The sequence below is a fragment of the Penicillium waksmanii genome, assembly GCF_028829765.1.
Source record: "Penicillium waksmanii strain IBT 27052 chromosome Unknown utg000007l:1.0-4314555.0:1.0-4317578.0, whole genome shotgun sequence".
Lineage (NCBI taxonomy): Eukaryota > Fungi > Ascomycota > Eurotiomycetes > Eurotiales > Aspergillaceae > Penicillium > Penicillium waksmanii.
The window spans coordinates 1731528-1751751 of record NW_026643253.1 but is presented as its reverse complement, the minus strand read 5'-3'; the positions used below and the strand labels follow the sequence as shown (position 1 = coordinate 1751751).

The window sequence follows — 20224 nt, the reverse complement described above, 5'->3', positions numbered from 1 at the left end:
CTTGCATTCGCCGCAGTGGCATGGTATCGAGGAGTTGCCTTTATTCGCCAATCAAAACAGAAAATTCAAATCTGCGTGGCTCCACGAATTTCGTGTAGTCTTTGCAATTTAGTCGCCACCATATGGCCATCACTCAGATCTACAAAGCCCCATGGGGCCCCTCCGGGCTATCTTCAGCAGAATCCAAAGCGCAAGAAATGCAAGAACCTAGATTTAGAAAGAAGATTAGTCAATCAAGTACAGTACATGCAGGTGAACTTCAATTCGGGGACAGCCCGGGCTAGGATACAAGTAACTGACTGGTAAATATGGAGCCAAAAATGGGAGGAGATTCCAGCTTTTCCACAATGCAGCGCCGCCAGCTACCACGAGAAGAAAAAAACAGCCCGAAAAGGCGAAATAGCCCAACAGAGGTTGGCCGTGACTTCGGTAGGGATATTCGTTATAGTCGTCTCGCTGGAATTGGGGGACTCTTCGTGCTTTAAAAATCTTTTGATTTTCATGATTTGAGATACTGTATGTCGTCACTAGTTAACTAACCATGCAAGGTCCTTTTTCTGCCGAGTGAAATTTGGCTCACGACCTACCATTGATGATAACGCAAGAACGCCAGACAATTGGTACTCCAAACAATGAGAACACCAATAGAGGCCATTTGGCTGCAGATTTCAATGAACTGGTATTTTTTTGTAAGTTTTCAAGATATCTTGAATTAAGAACGTTATGTTCTGGACCCGGGGGAAAATACATACCTCATTAATGGAGCTGCGCGTCTCCGGTTCTCCGATCAGCTGTAGAAAAGGGACCCACGAGAAAGAGAGGGCCGAGAAAATAACAGCGCGAATAGGAACTTTGTGTCGATTTGTTTTTCCAAACCACGCAAGTATGCGCAAATACCAGTGCTGTCCTTTGCCTCCTTCCAGCCCACTTGTCAGGCCAAACAGAGTCCGCGAGGCGACGTAAAGATTTGTGCTGGTACATGTGAGACAAGTGAAAATCAAGAACACGTTGAATAAATCTGCCAGATGAGGGATGCCGGATTTCAAGGCGATAGCGACGAATGCTGCTCCGCTGCCAGGCGCAGGGCAGTGACTTTTGACATCGTCCGAGAGCCAACCCACCCGTGGAAGCTCACAGTCTCCCCTGTATATGTCTAGACTGACCAAGAATGCTGCTATTACATAGACCACCGTGACGAGGGCGGAGATGAATATCGCGGAGAATTTTACTCTGTTCCCGATCAATGTGTCGTTTGGACGGGGGGTAATATTTGATGATGTCCTTGACTCCTGATCCTCGCGTGGCCACTTTGCTTCCAGTGCAGATGCGGCGACTATTTCAATCCCAACGAATGAGAAAGTTGCAATGGACATTCCCATTCTAGAATAGTATAGTTAGTTAGGATTGAAGGATTGCGAACGGTGTAATCTGCTTACAAAAGTGCAGCGAACCAATTTTCGGCAGCGTCAGAATCGAACTCGGTCGGCGATTTCCAATCTTATTTTTCTGTCATTGAGCGATATCCATGTGTTATAATACGGCAATAGTATGTAACTTACATTTGACTCCAAGTGGAGCGTCATTATGGAGGCCCACTTTTTGGAATGAATGTTAAAAATTGTTTCTTTTTAAAAAAAAAATAAAAGATCGGAAGATTCAATGCCGCAACGAAAAGGCCCAAGACTCACCACCTCTATTAATTGCGATCAGGACACATATGATACCGGCAAGTAACAATAGTTTGATAGTGCCGGTGACAACTTCTAACATGCCATAAATCTTGATCTCAATCAACATGGGCTCGGGTAGACGAGACTATCCGAAGGAAAAGATTAACGTACCTCGATCTTGAGAGAGTTTGCACAAACTAAGGCAAGAGGGATGAGCAGGTAAAGGATGCCGGCATGTATACCGGTGTTTCCTTGAACAGAAGGCCAGAAGTTGAACTCGGCAGCGGATGTTGCAATGAGGGTGGAGAAGGACATAGAATAAGTAAACCTGCAGAATCGTCATCAGTAACCCCCTCTTGTTAGATAAAGTGTGTGTTCCAATACCAATAAGCCACTCCGGTAGCAATGCCTAGTTCAACATCTACAAACTCGCTGACATACACCGACAGTGCGCCGGGTATGGGCCAGATGCATAACATCTCTGACACGCATTGCATAACAGACCAAGATAGAAATCCCACTAAGAGGAAGGATAGAACGACGGCCAAAGGGCCGCCAAGTTCGAGAACCTGACCTCCTCGCCAATATAGACCGGTTCCAAGTGTAGCATTTATTGTGATCATCTATTTGAGTCGTATTAGCTTAACCAGAGACATAGGATAAAAGGACCTCCATTCACGCCGGTCTCGAAAAGTTGCCCGACACTCCACAAGTAAATAGAATACCCCACATGTAGTAAACGGCCAAAACATACAAATATATGAATGCCTTTCAGGCTTCGCTTAACTGTTCTATCGGGACTTGGTTTGATGAAGATAACCTTCGAGGGCGTTTTTATGAGACCATTTGTTCTTTCCGAGAATGAAGATATTGTTTGACTCGAGACACTTCGAACTTCGGGTTTATCTCCGGCGGGACGGGCCAGCCGTGGTACCATTAACTGGGGGATGTCTGGGGTAGGTTGGGTGTAATCAGATCCATCCTCATCGTTGCAGCGCCGTATATCTGTGTCGGACACCGAGGCCCCATTCGGAAGCCTGCTTAAGGGGTACCAGCCCGGGACCCAACCGGGGACCCAACTCAAGTCCGGGTCTCGTATTGAACCCTCCTGTAAGTGTGGCATTATTCGGTTGACTGCAAAAAAGAAGCAACGTCCGTCCCCAAAAAGCACTTTTCACTGCTTCAAAAAAACGGTCCTGAGCAAAGGGGAATCGACTTTGCGATCTGAATATTTAATCGCAAGATAAGAAACCCGGGTGTTTGGTGTGTGGCTCGTTAGCGGCTCGGGTGCAGGGTACCTTTCACCTCGTACTAATTGCAATGCCGACTAGCACATGCGGGTGCATGCAAAGCCCCCCCTGTAGGTCACAATCTCGTGTGACGTGGCAACCAACCGGGGTTTTGCACCGGACTCAGCCGCGATACGGGGCGGGGAAATTGGCTGGTCCCTTTATCTGGAAAGGTAGACACTGCGGCTGGAGAGTTCCTGTTAACTCGCATACATGCTGAACTTTATCGTTGCGCAATGGCCGACACAGAAGGACAAACCCCCCCAAAACACGACAAAGCACTATCTAGCCAAAGACAATCTTCAAGAACTGCTCGAAAACCTCTTCCCGGGGCAAACAGAGTTCAATATTCGAGTAAGAGACACCCGACTTTCTTAGGCGCTGAATGCAAGGCTAACGCTTGGCACAGATGAGAGAAGACCAGTGGTACTTCACTGCACCGAGGATTGTACATAGTGTGAGTGGATATATGCTTTCCCAGCCACCCTGTCACAATATTAACTAACAAAAATTCGCCTTGAAGTTTGAGATCGAGTAAGAACGACGCAGGTGGGGGAGAGGGGCGGGATGCCTTGCAACAGTAGGATGCTGACAATCGATGTTTAGAGCCGCCCGAGACCAGTAGCCAATCGATAGAAGGCGCTTTGGCCCATTGGGTATGGAAGGTGTGCAGAACACGAGGCGACAGGGGGCTGAGTTGGACGGCACGGGCGCAGGGGCAATCACAATTTTTTGGCCGCACTCACGATGTGCCTTGCGATGGTTGAACTTTCGGAATATAACAGTTTGGCAATGCAGAATTCATGATTTTTCTCTCCATCACCTAAAGATGTCTTCTTTAGATTCTTGTTTTTTCCCGAAAGATCAATTGATCGAGCCTGTTGAGATTTTGGAACTTGCCCTGGATGAGGCGGCTTCTTCTCCAGAGCAGTGCTGTAAGCAATGGAAGTATTCGACCGGCGAAGAACTCTCAAGACAGAGCTCCCAAAGGCCCGGCACCTGCCGCGTCATGTCCGTTACTATCAAAGTATCTTAATTCAACCACACTTGTGGCTGACATATCCAGATCAATATGCCAGAGGAATTCGTGGCGTCCCTTACAGGTCACAAGGCCCATGCTAGAAACGATTGTCGACACACATGGAATTGATTCCTCGTTTTGGGAGCTCCCATCGTGCTTTTATCAACGTGATGATGATTTCGAAGATGTGTTTTGTGTTCCATACACATTAGTTCGCAAAGAATCGGTCATAGGTAGCATGCTCGTATCCCAAATTTACGAGGCGAAAATGCTAACCGATTACTTCGTCCCCAAATAGAAATTTCATACACCCTCAGATACCCGGAGCATAAAGCCAATGGGGAGTGGGCGATCAGACAAAGCGGCATTTACCATCAGATGGACTTTTCAAATTCACGGAGTTTATTCATTATATTCAACCCAACGCCTCGATCAAAAGCACACTGTGAGGTGGAGAGGGCACTGCGAGATAAGTCCTTGTTGATCAAACGCGAACCGTTTTGGCTACATCGAACTCTCTTCTCGGTCTACTCTCCTTCATGGAGGGACTATATTAGATCATTGGAGCGACGGTTCTTACCCATCGCCAATACAGCATTCGCGACATTTATCGACGAGCCATTACGACTGAATTACGACAATCTCAGCGCATTGAGTAACTTAGAGATTCGCTTCCTTCAGATCTCAACGATCGTTGAATCAACAACAGAAGCCATCGATGGACTTTGTCTGCTCTTTAATGAACTGTCACGTCCCCATTCTGAAGGTCAAGACTTGCGAAATATTTGTCGCAAATGTCTTGTCTCATCTCGAACAGCAACACATCTCAAGAATCGGGTGCAAACAATGGTTCGATTGCTTTCCGATACACTGTTACTTCGCGATCAGATCGTTGCGAATAAGCAGAACACAAATATGTTTCAGCTGAACAAGTCAGCCGTATTTATTACCACTTTGACGTTGCTTTATCTACCGGCATCATTCATGGCAGTAAGTGCGTCAAGTCTTGATCATTAACGTGTAATATGCGCTGACCATGTCTACTAATCTTTCAATCAAGACTTTCTTTGGTATGAACTTTTTTGATTTAGACCAGGAGAATAATCGCATTGTTGGTTCTCCAACAATATGGATTTTTATTGTTGCTTCCACTGTACTGACTGCGATTACATTCCTTTTTTACTATTGGTTATTGCACCGTGACGGGGTTGTGTTTCGTAAGCTTGTGCCAAAAGTGCCAGATTTGAAATTACAGACATTGAGAAGACAGTGGACGAATCTTACGCAGGGAGATGTGGAACTTCAAAGGATGGAATGCTAAAGGCTTTTGGAAACTCTGCTTTGTGAAGTCGCAGATATGAATAAATCGTCTTGCGCGGACAGAGCTCCGACTTTCCCATTTCTTCTTGTAGATAGTCCTTTTTATTTTGTCTGTCTTTGGAAGGTAACATCACATGGAAGATCATAGCATGATTAGTCAATCAGTACCTTGTAAATAGCACGCTGGTTAGCACTCATTAACGCCGCCAGTAGAAGGTATTTACCCCCTTGAATGCGGCCCAATGTCGCGACAAACTGGTCACCGTAGGCTAGGCCCGGAAGTCGAGCCAGCTCTTGTATAAAAACATCACCAACCTGTGGCTGGTGAAGATTTACCTCCAACAGAATCAAGGTATGACCTGACACATGTCTTCCAATCGCGAACATCCGGCCTTGATTCCATCCAGTCATCAATTTTAGTATGCGGTAATTCTTGATTTGAGCCTGAATGGCGAGCGAGCTATCTGCTTCATCGAGGCTTTGTATGTATAGCCGATTCTGTTTAGTTATGATGGCACATGTATCGAACAGTTGATAAATAGGGGCAAAGGTGGTGAAAATCCCGACGTTGGCTCCGCTATGATCAAGGCCCTTTATCGTTAAATTGTTAGGTACTGTAAGCAGTTTTGTACATATCAACATAAAGCTCACCGCTGATTCAATTCTGACGGTTTCTAGCCGCTTAGATGCGTGGCATACATGAACGAGAATCGCCTTTTCTTCATGAATGCGAATGCTGACTTTTGGACGGACAACAAAGTAAATATCATTTCCTGTTGGAAAGGATAGGTCGGAAATTTCAGTCGCCGGCCAATCGAGATCCTCTACCCATGTGCATTCATCTGCGGACGCAACGGGTGCAACGTATAGCAGTGCCGGCTTTTGGGCCCCTTCCTTTCCATGCAAGATACAAGCCATGTTTTTGCTATCAGACGAAATGGCAATATCGGATATCTCCGGCTGCTGCAATGTAAAGCCCCGACGGTGATCGAAGCTGGCATCTACCGACTTTGCTTTTTTCAAAGCAAATATGTCACACTTCAGTCGTCTCAGGTCAGAGAGACAATACTCGGAATACACAGAATAAAGTAGAGCGCTACTTACTCGGAAGGTACCCCCAGATGTGGTGGCTAGCAAATGGTGACTTGTAAGTCGGATGCTATTCAGAATACAGTTGGGCTGCTCCAGTGACCATTCCGCCTGTGGCTTTGCATCAGATGTACTACTTGACAGCGAAAGCGATGTGAAAAGTGTTAGTTTCCTGTCACTCCAGAACACAACAAGTGACCCGTCACTGGATATTTCGCAATTTTTGAAAGGCTCATTTGTTTTGAGCGACCATTTGCCGGTTCTTTTGTCACTGTCGATGGGTTCTCTTCTGCCTCTTAGACGACCGACTACCCTTTCCATCAGAGTGAGCCTATTATTAGGTGGTGTTGATGAAGTCTCCGTGGGCAAGCTAGAGTAGCTCTGGAATATCTGGCGAAGCTTGTTCCCAACCTCCCTGGCGCTGCATCGCTTTATTTGATCTTGGAAGACGGAATTTCTAAGAAATTTCAGCATATATTCTAGGCCCGCACCTTCTGTGGGATCACGCTGCTTGGCTGCGAGAACCAACTTTCTGTGCCAATGCTCGACAACAGGATGAGGGCTGAAAGGCCCAAACCCCTTGTCGCGAAGAAAGAAACGATCTATTCCATCTGCTTTAGGATGGTCCGATCTTTCCTCTCGATATTGGACCACACCATCTGCACCTTCCTCCAGATAGACAAATAGCACGCTGATAACACACCCAAGGGACCAAACATCACTGCTTGCTTTCATGCTTCGGATTGCGGCAAGTGATTCAGGTGCTAGATAAGTGCCTTCTCCATGTGGATTGAAAGTGGGACTAGGAGTAGGCTCCGAAGGCTTCTGCCGTTGAACAAACCAACTATTGAAATCCCTCTCCTTGTCCCTTGATCCGCCAGTATCTCTTAATTTGACGCGAGCCATACCAAAATCACTAATCTTCCAAACCTGTTCTCCTCCACTGTTTTGGAATATCAGGATGTTGCTTGGCTTCAAGTCCATATGATAACAGACCAGGTCCTCCCCTAGAGGTGTCTTCATCTCATGGTGCAGGAAATGGAGTCCTCGAGCTAGCCCGTGAGCGGAGAGAATTATCGCAGCCTTCTCGCCTGTTGTGCTGGGTTTGGCTTTGTGGTACTCCATCATGTACGCACTCAGGTCACAGATAGCGAGCGGCATAAAAATGCTGTACATTGTCGGTCCGATTGCAAGGCTGCCGAAATTTTCGACGATATTGTCGCATGATCGATCAGACGCAAGAATTTTCTTCAGCACCTCGTGTTCTTTGTCGTTTGAAGGAAATTGGCTGCTGATAACATAGTCCTTTCGCGCAATCTCCAAAGGTGCCGTATTTGATGTCTCTGCCTCAGTGCGATGGCTCTGAAAGTGCCCTTTGGCAATCTTGACCTTGTAAACCTTTCCAAAAGACCCCTGTGATAGTAGTTCCTCCTCTAGGTAGGGGAGACGACGCCTTTTTGGAGTTTCGACAATTTGTTCTCTCCCTTGATGGATGATAATAGGGCAAAAGCAGGCTTGCTGTGCGACAAATTTATCAGGTGTGACATCCTCTCCAAATAAAGACCTGAGAATGGCGCGGTCAGCGGGAAGAGAGTATAAGTTGCCCTCAAATATCTCTTTGACTAAAAGCTCGGCTGTAAATGTTCGAGCGGCCTCAATATTGCAAGTGGTGAAAATCAAAATGGCAAGAAAGTTGTAGAGATCCCTTTCTTTCAACCTTTTGATAAGATCTCCTCCGGTCATACAGTCCCCTGAGGTGTCCGACCAGTCTAGACTTCCGAAGAAGCGATACAGAACATCGGGCTGCAGAACCTCCTCTGCCGTTCCAGTTGGGGCAAATCTGTTTTCTTCTTCCTTGGATCGCTCAAACCTCCCGAGAAACTTCAAATATAATTCGTCGCATATCTCATCAAATGATCTTCGGTAGGGTTTCGCCATCGTTATCGCCAGAGTCGCGTCAAAGATCAGATGGCGGGAAATAACATCGAGGGTTCCCAGCAACCGATAATAAGAACGGAGCTCTGCCTCCTGTCACTGGGTAGCATGACTCAATTTTCGATAACTTTTAGTTTGCTTCAGCGGTACAGCCCCCCCCGCGACTTCGCCTCTTTTTCACCCGGGCCACGTTGGGGGCCGAGCGCCAGTTGTCACAGATGACCTCGGTTACGTTTTGCTTTTTGCGTTTTTTGATCATCGATAACTTTCCGATTCCAATAAATAAAATGGCAGGTCATAAAAATATGCAAATGAAACATTAAAAAATGCATTTAAGCCGACATACTGGTTTGCAAGCCGTGGAAGCACAGGCCAGTCTATTTTGGATGCCATAAATAAGATTAGGTTTCATGCTCTCCTTTGCGACGGCAATTGTCGAAAGTCGTAATCTTATCGCAAAAGGTACAACCATCAACTAGCCGTTCAGCTGAAGCGAAAAAAATGGCTGCAGCTTTGGTTGGCTCAAGCTAGTGGATGTAACGAATTGCATGTTTGTTGCCTTTGAATGCTTTATCATATAAGCATCCGCAGGCATCCATCTGTATAGTAGTTTACCGCGTACCTGTTTCCTCTTTTTCTTCCTCCTCATGCTTAGTTTTTCGTCGAATGTTAATAAATGTTGTCTGACCTTCATATCATAGTAACTGGGCTCTTCACAATGAGGTTCAAGTTGGTATATAATTTTCTTTTTGGCTCTGTACCGGTATGATTTGTAGCATGAGGGATTATATCGGCGCGGCACAGAAGTCCATCAAATGGTAGAAGTCAGTCCGAGTCTGCGATGACGAATTATTTTAATACTTTTGGGCGGTATGGAAGCTTAAGTTCTCGACAGTACTCGAATATACATAGGATAATATGCTCGAAAGAACCTTAATGGTATGTACTAACATTGGAAGGGAATTCGCGACTGGGCCTCAAGCCTCAGAATTCAGGCTACAAAGACCAGGAGGCTAATATTGCCCTCCGATAATTGATCGTAGCGATATTCTGAAATATCTCCAAAAATTCCTATCTCAATCAAGAAAATGGGTCTGGGTTCAAAGAACCTTTTGTTCATGGGGATTCATTCATACATGCCCAGGTTTATGAAACCCCCGTAATAGCCATTTTCTCTCGCACAATCAAAATTTATGGGGAAGCGTATGACTCGCAGAACTCCATACAAGGATCGGATTCACTCCCGAAATTCTGATATTTTCATATACTGGTACAGTAAAATCTCATTATCTTGAACCAGAATGCTCTCAATGAGGTCATGATGCTTGCCGAGGCTACGCGACGGAGGCCTGTGCAAGGTTTGATGATTAGCTATTGGTCTTCTCTACGATGATCACATCTATTCAACCCTGGAATATTGCGGCAAAACATCAAAGCCACGTTATGCGGGGTCAATTTCTTGTCACCGTGCTGGTAACCAATGAGCAGGCTAAAGTTTGGATCTCATTGCGATTTCCCCTGTGATGGCACGGGCGGGGGAAATCCTGGAACCCAGTTTGGCCCAGATCGCGTCCACCGCTTGCACCAATCAAGTCATTACAAATTGTCTTAATGGGCAGGAATATATAGCGGTTTAGGTTTGGGGAGAGACATCGGAATTAGATCAAATAGATTCCAAAGTTGGCGAGTGGTAGGTGAAGCCGTCGCGACATAGATGCGGGATGTGATCAGAGCTACCCCTGCTCGGAGAAGCCTATCTTTCTCGGGACCTGAGCCGATCAAGGGGTTTGGAGCCCTGCATCGTAGAAAGTCGCGTACCTGATATCTTGATCTCGGAAAGACCGGTGAATCCTAATGGGGTCGGGCTATTCGTAAGGGGCCTGAGCGAAGTTTTATTCGGCTGCTAGAGATATAACGTTGATCTCCTCCCCGCGACGTTTTCCCCATTAAATTTCAAAGCACTCAAGAATCGAAATAACATAATAAGCCCGCTGCGCCCAATGCAAATCGCTTCCGACCCTGCCACCCCGCCAAGCCTGATTCCATGGATTCGTACTAAACTCATAATGGGCAACGAAACAGAAGATTCAAAGGTCCCTGTTGACGAGAATGTTCAACATGGAGAGACACTCAATTTGGGTCTCCATCGTAATTTGAAGAACCGCCATATACAGCTCATTGCCATCGGGGGCTCCATCGGAACTGCCCTCTTCGTCAGCATTGGGAATGGCCTAGGTGCTGGCGGACCAGCAAGTCTACTCATTGCCTATACCCTTTACTGCATGATCTTAGCAGCGGTCAACAACTGTCTGGCAGAAATGACTGTACTGCATCCCATAAGCGGTGGCTTCATTCGCCTCGCTGGTAAATGGGTAGACGATGCGGTTGGGTTCATGGTTGGGTGGAATTTCTTGTTCGTTGATCCATTCATCCAACCCCGTCCCGCATACACTTGTATCGCATTTCATCTGTCTCTCTATCATACATACTAGGTTCTGAGAAATACCGGCTCCTAAACTAACTCACCGCTTGCAGTATATATGAGGCACTTATGATACCGTTTGAGATTACGGCGATCAATCTCATCTTGAGTTATTGGAGAGATGACATCCCGGTGGCGGCTGTCTGTGCTGTCTGTATAGTGCTCTATGCGTATGAATTCCCTGGTGATGATTCCGAGATTGCTTTAAGCCTCCTCCTGGACAAAAATATACCTCCTTAATCTTCCATGACTGAACTAAGAACTGTATAGTCTTTTGAATATCCTTGCTGTGACCGCCTATGGAGAAGCCGAATTTTGGCTATCATCCGGCAAGGTCATTCTAATATTCATGCTTTTTTGCTTCACCTTCATCACCATGGTGGGTGGTAACCCGCAACACGATGTGTACGGATTCAGAAATTGGCAAGATCCCAGTGCCTTCGCCGAGTATCGCACAGCAGGAAATCTTGGTCGCTTCCAGGGATTTCTAGCAGCTGTATGGTCTGCTGCATTTTGCATTGTCGGTCCTGAGTATATCTCAATGACGGCAGGTGAAGCGGCTTATCCACGAACCTTCATCAAGACGGCCTACAAAACGATATACTATCGCTTCGGGCTCTTCTTCATTCTCGGAAGTCTGTGTGTAGGCATCGTCGTGTCTTTCAAAGACCCTACTATCCAAGCTATCCTAGCAGGCGAAAGCTCCAAAACGGGTGGTGGAAGTTCTCCTTACGTGATTGCAATGAAAAATCTGGAAATCGCAGTGCTTCCGGATATTGTCAATGCGTTGTTGATAACTTCCGTTTTCTCGGCCGGAAATACTCTGACATATTGCGCGACTAGATCCTTGTATGGACTTGCGCTTGAAGGACGCGCCCCGAAAATCCTCTCAAAAACGACAGGAAAGGGTGTGCCAATCTACGCCTTTATCGTGGTTCTCGCATTCCCTTTTCTTTCCTTTCTCCAGCTCTCTAATAATTCATCTGAGGTTCTGAACTGGCTAGTCAGTTTAGTAACAGCAGGTGCATTGATCGATTATCTTATTATCTGCATAACGTTTATTCAGTTCTATCGCGCATGCAAAGCTCAAGGTTTTGACCGGCGGACCTTTCCATATTTTGGATACTTTCAGCCATATTGTGCCTGCATCGGCGTGGCAGCAATGGGTTTTGTCCTCATTTTCTACGGATATACGGCATTTGACCCTTGGAGCGTTGAGAAATTCTTCCAAAACTACACAATGCAGCTTGTCGCTCCCGTACTTTATCTAGGATGGAAGTTGATTCATAAGACCAAGGCGGTTAGCCCCAGCGAGCTTGACCTGGTCTGGGAAATACCACTTATCGATGCTTACGAGGCTTCGTTGCCTGATAACCCTCCCACATTTTGGCAAGAAATGCATGAGATGATCGGAATCAAAAGGAAAGGCACCAAGGATTCCGACGCTTAGAGACAAGATACCGACCTGTTGGTTCGACAAGATCTCTTCACTTAGCTCTGAGTCTCCAATTCAGATATGTAAATAGTACGCTATGTACATGTGTCTTTTAAGTTGCCATGAAATTTCTTCAAAGATTAGGCGTATCATTTCCTCCCCGAATGATCCATAAAGACGCTGGCATTTCATTTTCAAACTTCGAACTGCTGGCAACTGATTGAATATCTTCATTCAAGGGCTTTAAAAGTGAAAGACTTGAAATCAAATTACGCTATATTAAATACATTTTCTACTTTGGTGACCGATATACAGATTCAAACCCTCCGATTATAAATTACCACTATTTCCTTCGACAATGAGAGGCGATTGGTTCCAGTTGTTCACATACCCTCACACTCGCAAACAACATAAGCAGCACAGAGATCGACAACACCTCCGCCGATAGATGCCCAAGTTTTCTCGGCGTCCAGGGTGACATCAATGCGAGGCTCTTCGGTAATAGTGCAGACAGTGGTCTGCTGGAAAGTAACGAGCTGGGCGCTCGATGCAAAGACGAGGCCATGCTTAGCCACAGCGGTGTGACCCCAAAGCTCTTGAACGGGGCGCTTCTTACCATCAACTGGGACAGCGACATTGACATTTGCGCCGGACTGGTCGTTGGCGAGTTGAATCGTGGCAGTGGTTCTCCACGAGGCTTCGGCCGGGGCGGCGAGGGAAATAGAGGAGAAGAGGGCACAGGCGAGTGCGGCGGCGCTGGTGAACTGCATTTTGAAGATTCGTTTGGTTTGTTGATGGTGATGACCGATTGAGAGACTAATTGGAAAGTCTTGGAGAGGGTTGAATTTAAAATTCAAGAGAGAAGATAGGGTATGATCTGATAAGAGGATCTTTGCTATAACCAGCTGGAAAACAGAGGCGGGATTGAAGGACGGTTATATAGATTTCGATATAATTTGTTCGCAGATTGAGATAAATCTCCGGAATAGGTTGTTTGGTTGTTGCAAGCAGTGCTGCCGTCTTCGTGTTAGCTTCAGGGGTTAAATGCTTCATGGGATGGACCCAAACTACCGCATTCGGAAACCCGTCTAAATACTCCGTAGAAACCGTCATGATGAAGCATACAAACAGAACAAGTGAGATATCGAACCATCATTAATTGTCTTGGAACTCTTACGAAATGTACTGTGATATACTGAGATGACACTGACCAACTGCGCTCGAGAATTTACTACGATCGTGAAGTGTGAGACCTGTCTGATTATACTATTAAGCCTAAAAAAGTCCCGGAAGCCAAAATATCTCCGTGCATGGCAGGTGAGGAGCCGGAGCACGGACACTTGCCGATCGCTGTCAAAAATGTATGGGTTCGGAAATGGAATCTCCAAAATTTGGTAAAAGGGCAAGGAGCGTGGCAAGTCAGTTCACGGAACGAGCGAGCCCGCCACCGAATTACGACCTCCGCACCTCTCATAAGCATACCGAAAAGTGGCGTCTAAGGAATGCTACGATCCCGGAATAGGAAGCGGCATGTTTCAAGGGGTTTCCAGGCCATAAGGCCTACATTCCGATCAGCCGAGGCTTGCATTCCCTGGGTAATTCCAGAACACGACATATTTACTTTTCCTCAGGCAATGAGCGGTGAAGAAAACTTGTATATGCACAGAATAAGACTCCAGCGATGCTAGCTTGCAGCTGCTTTTACTAGTTGACAATGTGGCGTCTTACGAGATGAACTGGCTAAAAATAATAAGCAGAAGCTGATCGCAGGCTAATGGAACCTAAGCTATTTATCTTCACACTCCAGGGCTCCTAGAAGAATTCTATCACCTGAGGCATTGACATATCAGTTTGTATCTTAAATTGAAGGTACACTCTAATGTGCGGGGCTTTTACTTATTCCTAATTCATAGGAAAATTGTGATCCCACTGGCAGTCAGGATTATTAAATATGCCAGGGGCACATTGCGGGGTAGGGTCTCATCGGTCCGTCCCGCCCCCCCTTGAATGGTTTTTCGTCTACGACTATTAGAACCAAAAATATATCAGTGCATGCATGAAAACTAGTGATCTAATCCAACAAGGAACCAGAGACATGTGTAGTGCTTCATACTAGTATCTGATGATACTAGGAAATAAAGTCATACCATGCTACAGTACCAAGCTAATGCCACTGCAATATGCGGTCATCTCTGGATCTTGGCGGCGGGAACAGCGGGAAATTGGCATGATGTTATTGAGGGAAAAGCGTGCCGACCGAAATGTGACATCGATCCTATTAGCGTTGTGATTTCTCGAATAGAATTCGACTACATTGGGCCAACTTATGCAGAAGCCCCACTTTAAGCGATTGTTCGTTTCACTCTACGCCGAAAACTGAAGTTGGCCCACCGATCAAGAGGAATCTGGATACCATTAACTCAATCTAGTATCACACGTCAGAAATTGAGATGCAGATTTATAAAAGTAAGCGTCAGATGAAGTGTCTTAAAAGCATCGTCATCGCATCTCGAATTCCAAAAAGTATCAATCATCTTCCAAAAACTTCCAATTCTTATACAATACACAAAGGCTCTTTGCAACTGTCGAGATGAAATTGAAAGTTACTTTGGCTGTGGCCATTTTTGCTCTGAATAGCCAGGCTACTCAGATATTCAGCAATACTGGAACACTCGCGGGCTGGGATGCTACGAATAAAGAGCATTCGGGCACCGTCCAGGAAGTGACCAATGTCTATTATGAAGGTCCAACCGCCCTGAAGATGACCCAGGTCTACGACTCCAGCTATACCGGAAGATATCACTCCGAGGTCGTCAAGAACAATGTTTATAAGCGCGGCGACACAGGTTTCTACGGCTTCACATTCCGCCTGCAGGAGAATTGGCAGTTCTCTCCAGCCCAGTCTTATAACATCGCTCAATTCATCGCCGACTTCACCGATACAGGCTGTGATGACTGGATGCCTTCCAGTATGGTGTGGCTTGTCGGGAATCAGCTGTATACCAGAGTCAAGTACGGGACCATCTGTGCACAGAAGATCACCACTTTTTCCAATCTGGCGACCGTGACAGCTGGTGTGTGGCACAAGATTGAGATTCAATCCAGCTGGAAGACTGATGGTACTGGTTACTTTAAACTGTGGTTTGATGGTACGAAGGTTCTGGAGAAACTTGATATCAGCACCACTATCGAAGATGATCGTGCATTCCAGTTCCGCGTCGGACTCTATGCCAATGGCTGGCATGATGATGGTGGCATGAAGGGTACACAGGGCACTCGACAAGTTTGGTACGATGAGATCGCAGCAGGCACCGTTTTTGCGGATGCCGACCCCGCCCAGTGGTAATCCTCTCCCCAAGAGCCCAGATCGTGGCTTTTTCTGGGACACGATCTATTGGCAACTCACTCCGTTGTGGAAGAGGACAGTTTCTTCAATGGTTGAGTGCTCATTGATGCCTTGGGTTTCAAGTCTCACTTGCAGCCAGACAAGCCCCAATTAGATCTTGACTATCTCCAATATGGTTTTCTATCATCTGACACGTGCATATTCAAGTTCCATTCCCTGTATTTTTTGTAGCACCAAAGGCCCAACCAATAGATCCAGGAAATTCGAGAGCATACTATCAACGGCCCTATTACCTATGCCAAACAACTAGAAATGAATGGTCTGATAATTAGAATATTTCACTATCCAGGTTTTAGTTTTCAGTCACTATGGCGGAAAGGAAGATTGACCTGCCATGCTCCATAGAAGCAGCCAGCTCGTTAGATCTGCCAGAGGTATTTCGGCTGATCGTCTGTACCTGTCAACTGCCAAGGGCTGTACATAATCGGCAATGATATTACTAGTAAAGCAACCTTCAAGGGACCTCTTGAATAAATGGCAGATAGGGCGATGTGGCCTAGTAGCACCCAAGGTAGTACGGTAAAGCCAAGCTGACGTTAGGAACCTTAGAAACTACCAATAAGCCTACTCGACTGGATATAGGGAGGATTCGAAAATCGAACGAAAGATCCAATGGGATGGATGTGTATTGAAACAGTAGACTAGAAAGCCTTTGCTCCGGAATCACTAACTACTAGCACTACTGAGCCGGTTGCCGCTATCATAGAATGCGGCAGGCCGCTCTTCCTTTCGTAAGGTACCTGCTCCATTAAGGAGCCCAAGTAGGTTTACTGAGGTTTTAATTCGAGAGCCGTTCCTGCCATGCTCCCCTTCCTTCCGCTATAAAAATGGAAGGGACAACCAAAGGGAAGTAGAAGCTTTGTCAAGCATGAACCCCTGGCTGCTCCTCTTCTTGCAATCCTCCACACCTTCAGGCTCACATCTCTGCCGAGCAGACTTTCAGTATAACGCCATCTCCACACCACAGGCGACAGGCCAGTATCGACAGGGTTGTCGCAAAGCTAGCAGAACCGGTAGAGCGTTCTTCGGAATTGGTGGAAGACTGCACCAACCGGGACAACTATCGCTGTATCCCAAGCGCAAGACTATCGGAAAGTGAATGGGTCGAACAAGGCGCGGTCGAGGGCCTGTTGTGGGGAAAACTGGAAGCTCACCACATCATACCTTTCTCTCGAGGTGGGGGTTTAGGGACAAGGTACCATAAAATACCCAAGTTGCCAGGCAGATGTGTGACAAAATGCTAATTTGAGTACGATCAACGTGATGTTGCTGTCAATGGGCATATTTTACACAGCATTTCCCAAAGTCAAAACATTCCGAGCATCAAATATCAATGCGATCGAGAATAGTATGACGATGTACAAGGTAATGCACACAGAGTTTCGGGCGTTTAGGATCGCCCTTGAACCAAGAATAAGGCTTCCAAGACCAAGCAACTTGGAAAGATTTGTACTAAATTGTATCTCTTTAAGAGACTGCGAACTGTTACAGCGTGAAGAAGTACCCCCGCATTAACAGTTTCCTGCATTCCCACATCCACAACGGCACCCTGATCACTCTCCAGCAGGCGGCCGGCCACGAAGACAAATCGCTCCCTGCGAGAGATCTCCCGGACGCCCACTTCCGCTTATGCGAAATCTGGCATGCCTCTGGCTTCGCCGAGCAGTTCGAGTCCAAGGCGAGACGTTGGGACAGCATCAAGCAGCGATCTTGTGGTCATGCTCTACTGGAAAATAGATCGATCGACGTGGCCGACTTGCTTCAAGGCTGCTTTTTTCGGCGTTGCATAATACGCAGAGAGGATATCGTTTTCACCGTATCAAGAACTATCTCAGCTTCGCTTTATTATTATTATTATTATTACTTTTCTTTACATGTTCACTTGAGTAACCCTACCAGAAGTATCAACTACCTTCATCAAGTATCCAACCATCAATCACCACCATAACCACAATATCAGGAGCGTCCATAATAGCCACAACAACAACGACGAAATTCTGACCCCTGCATTCTCTGACATATTGAGCAACCCCTACCAAGTGAATAATTCTGCCCCAAGTAGAGTGAACTAGTTGAGTAAAACTCGGCGATCGGGCAATATTGCCCGAGTCGAATGCGGTGGGGGGGGGGGTTATTTCCCCTCACGGCCGCAACACGCCCCGCATCCATAGAACATAGAAAAAGTCTAAGGATCACCGGAGGGTCATACCACTACGTTTTGACATTTGCCGTTGGACACCATTCTAAGCTGATCGTACAAATAAATCCAAATACCCCGCGCGACTCGCCCGCCAGAGAAAACCCTCCCAAAAATTCGACATTGTCCATTCAGCTCAAAATGACGTCCGCTACTACCATGCAGGCATTGAACTACCTCGGGCCCTACAAGGTTCGCGTTGAAGAGGTGGAAAGGCCAAAGCTGCAGCATCCTGATGATGTTATTGTCAAAGTCACCACTGTGAGTTATACCTTGAGTTTCGCTAGTGAAAAGCGCAGGAGTTGACCATGGATACAGGCTGCTATCTGCGGGTCAGACTTGCAGTAGGTCAAATCAAAGGGGATAGAGCGATGACTTTTCGACGCGCGAAACTTACCTGTCTTTAGCATGTACGAAGGGAGAACGGCCGCGGAGCCAGGAATAACTTTCGGTAAGATGTCCACGCCGAACCAACTGTCGACAATCACTAAAAAAAATAAAACAAAAGGACACGAGAATATGGGAATTGTTGAGGAGCTCGGAGAGGGAGTCACATTATTGAAGAAGGGCGACCGCGTTGTGATGCCATTCAATGTCGCCGACGGCCGCTGCCGCAACTGTGAAGAGGGAAAGACGGCTTTCTGCACTGGTGTCAATCCCGGATTCGCAGGTGGCGCATACGGTCAGGGAATATCCATAGTACTACATGTGGCTTCTACGGCGGTTTTCTAACAAGTTGCAGGTTATGTCGCCATGGGTCCTTACCGCGGAGGACAGGCACAGTATATTCGTATCCCATATGCCGACTTCAATGCTCTGAAGCTCCCCCCCAGGCAAGGAGCACGAGTCCGATTTCATTCTTCTTGCAGGTATGTCGAGCAACAACATCTGCGTTTTGGTCACGTTTACTAATCCGCGCGACAGATATTTTCCCCACCGGTACGATATACCTTTCCGCACTACATTTCCCCCATGACTTACAACGTTCTCGCAGGCTGGCACGGTGTCGAGATTTCCGGGTTCAAGTCAGGTGAAAGTATTGCTGTCTTCGGCGCCGGTCCTGTTGGTCTGATGGCGGCGTATTCGGCTGCGTTGCGAGGAGGATCGAACATCTACGTGGTTGATCGTGTCGCCGAGCGATTGGAAGCCGCGAAGAAGATTGGGTGCATTGCAATTGATTTCACAAAGGGCGATGCAGTTGACCAGATTATCGAGCATAACGGGGGAGAGGTTGACCGGTCTATCGACGCTGTCGGCTACCAGGCAGTTGGTTCCGATGGATCTTCCGAGAAGGCCAACATTGTTCTTGAGAACATGATTCGGGTGACTCGTGCTTGTGGCGGACTGGGAATTCCGGGCCTCTATGTCCCTAGGTAAGTTCTCCGTTGTACTCATACTTGGTTGCTTCATGTTTTTGACATTTATTCAGTGACCCTGGTGCCGCCGACCCTGCCACTGCAAACGGAATGATAAGTTTGAGCTTTGGAAAGCTTTTCGAGAAGGCAAGTTTTTTTTTTTTTTTGAATATGCGGCAAGGTTAATGGCTTCATGAGAACAAAATCCTGATTGTCTTCTTCGTCTAGGGCCTTTCTATCGGTACCGGACAGTGTAACGTGAAATCATACAACAGATACCTGAGAGACCTTATAATCGCCGGAAAAGCGAAGCCTAGCTTCGTAGTATCACACGAGCTAGGATTGGCCGATGCGGTGATGGCTTACGATAAGTTCGACAAAAGATCAGACGGGTTCACCAAGGTTTTACTGCACCCCAATGGTGGTTTCTGATGCGCGGCAGATGTGAATGAATAATTCCCATGATTAAGCGTAATACTGCCGCCCATCGGCCCGAGTTCTAGCCTTACCGGCTATATACCAGAATGAAATATTCTTTCTCTCATATTTTGTAGTCTTGTACCTTGTTGGCCCGACTGGCAGTCCTTTAATGAAAAGTAGCTAAAACCACGCGGTTTTGATATTTATAGATAATTTATATATATTTTTGAAAACAGAATTGGCTGTCTTGAATACTCAAGATGCATTGAATACTATGGTAAAAAATAGCCTGGTTTCTCAGCTTGGCCACTTGTGGATCGCAGAGTATCCGTATTCGTGTATGAACAGTGTGATTCCAAGCTTCCGAGGCTAGTTTTAAGAGTGATATTCTCCATATCAAAATAATTCAACTTAAATTTAGCACGCAATCAAGTGTGGGGTAATCAGACAACGCAAGAAAGGAAAGTGGGATGTGAATAGCTGCCTGTCTCTTCTCCGCATCTCTTGACATAAGATCGCGGAGCAAGGAGGGATTCATCAATTCTACGAGGCAAAGCTCGCCGACGAAGGACCCACCCTACCCCAAAGTGTTAAAAAACGCCGCA

The 20224-nt window shown here is 46.5% G+C and overlaps 7 protein-coding genes across 7 annotated transcripts; 4 read left to right on the top strand and 3 right to left on the bottom strand.

The window, feature by feature from the left end:
* Nucleotides 1-65: 65 nt before the first annotated feature.
* On the bottom strand, nucleotides 66-2793 carry N7481_007472 (proline-specific permease; the record flags this gene model as incomplete). Its single annotated transcript, XM_057266691.1, has 10 exons — nucleotides 66-167; nucleotides 247-514; nucleotides 541-659; nucleotides 753-1380; nucleotides 1437-1497; nucleotides 1560-1595; nucleotides 1689-1779; nucleotides 1842-1998; nucleotides 2055-2293; nucleotides 2425-2793. The coding sequence occupies 10 exons, from the start codon at nucleotides 2791-2793 to the stop codon at nucleotides 66-68; spliced, it is 2070 nt and encodes a 689-aa protein (XP_057120892.1).
* Nucleotides 2794-4074: 1281 nt separating this feature from the next.
* On the top strand, nucleotides 4075-5301 carry N7481_007471 (uncharacterized protein; the record flags this gene model as incomplete). The annotated part of the gene is made up of 3 exons (XM_057266690.1): nucleotides 4075-4213; nucleotides 4279-4970; nucleotides 5041-5301. 3 exons carry the CDS (start codon nucleotides 4075-4077, stop codon nucleotides 5299-5301), a joined length of 1092 nt encoding a protein of 363 aa, XP_057120891.1.
* A 152-nt stretch (nucleotides 5302-5453) lies between these two features.
* N7481_007470 (protein kinase family protein) lies at nucleotides 5454-8327 on the bottom strand (the record flags this gene model as incomplete). The annotated part of the gene is made up of 3 exons (XM_057266689.1): nucleotides 5454-5891; nucleotides 5952-6338; nucleotides 6405-8327. 3 exons carry the CDS (start codon nucleotides 8325-8327, stop codon nucleotides 5454-5456), a joined length of 2748 nt encoding a protein of 915 aa, XP_057120890.1.
* A 1997-nt stretch (nucleotides 8328-10324) lies between these two features.
* Nucleotides 10325-12256, top strand: N7481_007469 (uncharacterized protein; the record flags this gene model as incomplete). Its single annotated transcript, XM_057266688.1, has 3 exons — nucleotides 10325-10737; nucleotides 10860-10976; nucleotides 11077-12256. The coding sequence occupies 3 exons, from the start codon at nucleotides 10325-10327 to the stop codon at nucleotides 12254-12256; spliced, it is 1710 nt and encodes a 569-aa protein (XP_057120889.1).
* A 368-nt stretch (nucleotides 12257-12624) lies between these two features.
* Nucleotides 12625-13011, bottom strand: N7481_007468 (uncharacterized protein; the record flags this gene model as incomplete). Its single annotated transcript, XM_057266687.1, has 1 exon — nucleotides 12625-13011. The coding sequence occupies one exon, from the start codon at nucleotides 13009-13011 to the stop codon at nucleotides 12625-12627; it is 387 nt and encodes a 128-aa protein (XP_057120888.1).
* A 1820-nt stretch (nucleotides 13012-14831) lies between these two features.
* Nucleotides 14832-15587, top strand: N7481_007467 (polysaccharide lyase family 20 protein; the record flags this gene model as incomplete). Its single annotated transcript, XM_057266686.1, has 1 exon — nucleotides 14832-15587. One exon carries the CDS (start codon nucleotides 14832-14834, stop codon nucleotides 15585-15587), a length of 756 nt encoding a protein of 251 aa, XP_057120887.1.
* Nucleotides 15588-17985: 2398 nt separating this feature from the next.
* On the top strand, nucleotides 17986-19631 carry N7481_007466 (glutathione-independent formaldehyde dehydrogenase; the record flags this gene model as incomplete). The annotated part of the gene is made up of 8 exons (XM_057266685.1): nucleotides 17986-18105; nucleotides 18163-18188; nucleotides 18252-18526; nucleotides 18587-18626; nucleotides 18667-18713; nucleotides 18769-18783; nucleotides 18839-19217; nucleotides 19475-19631. 8 exons carry the CDS (start codon nucleotides 17986-17988, stop codon nucleotides 19629-19631), a joined length of 1059 nt encoding a protein of 352 aa, XP_057120886.1.
* Between the last annotated feature and the right edge of the window lie 593 nt (nucleotides 19632-20224).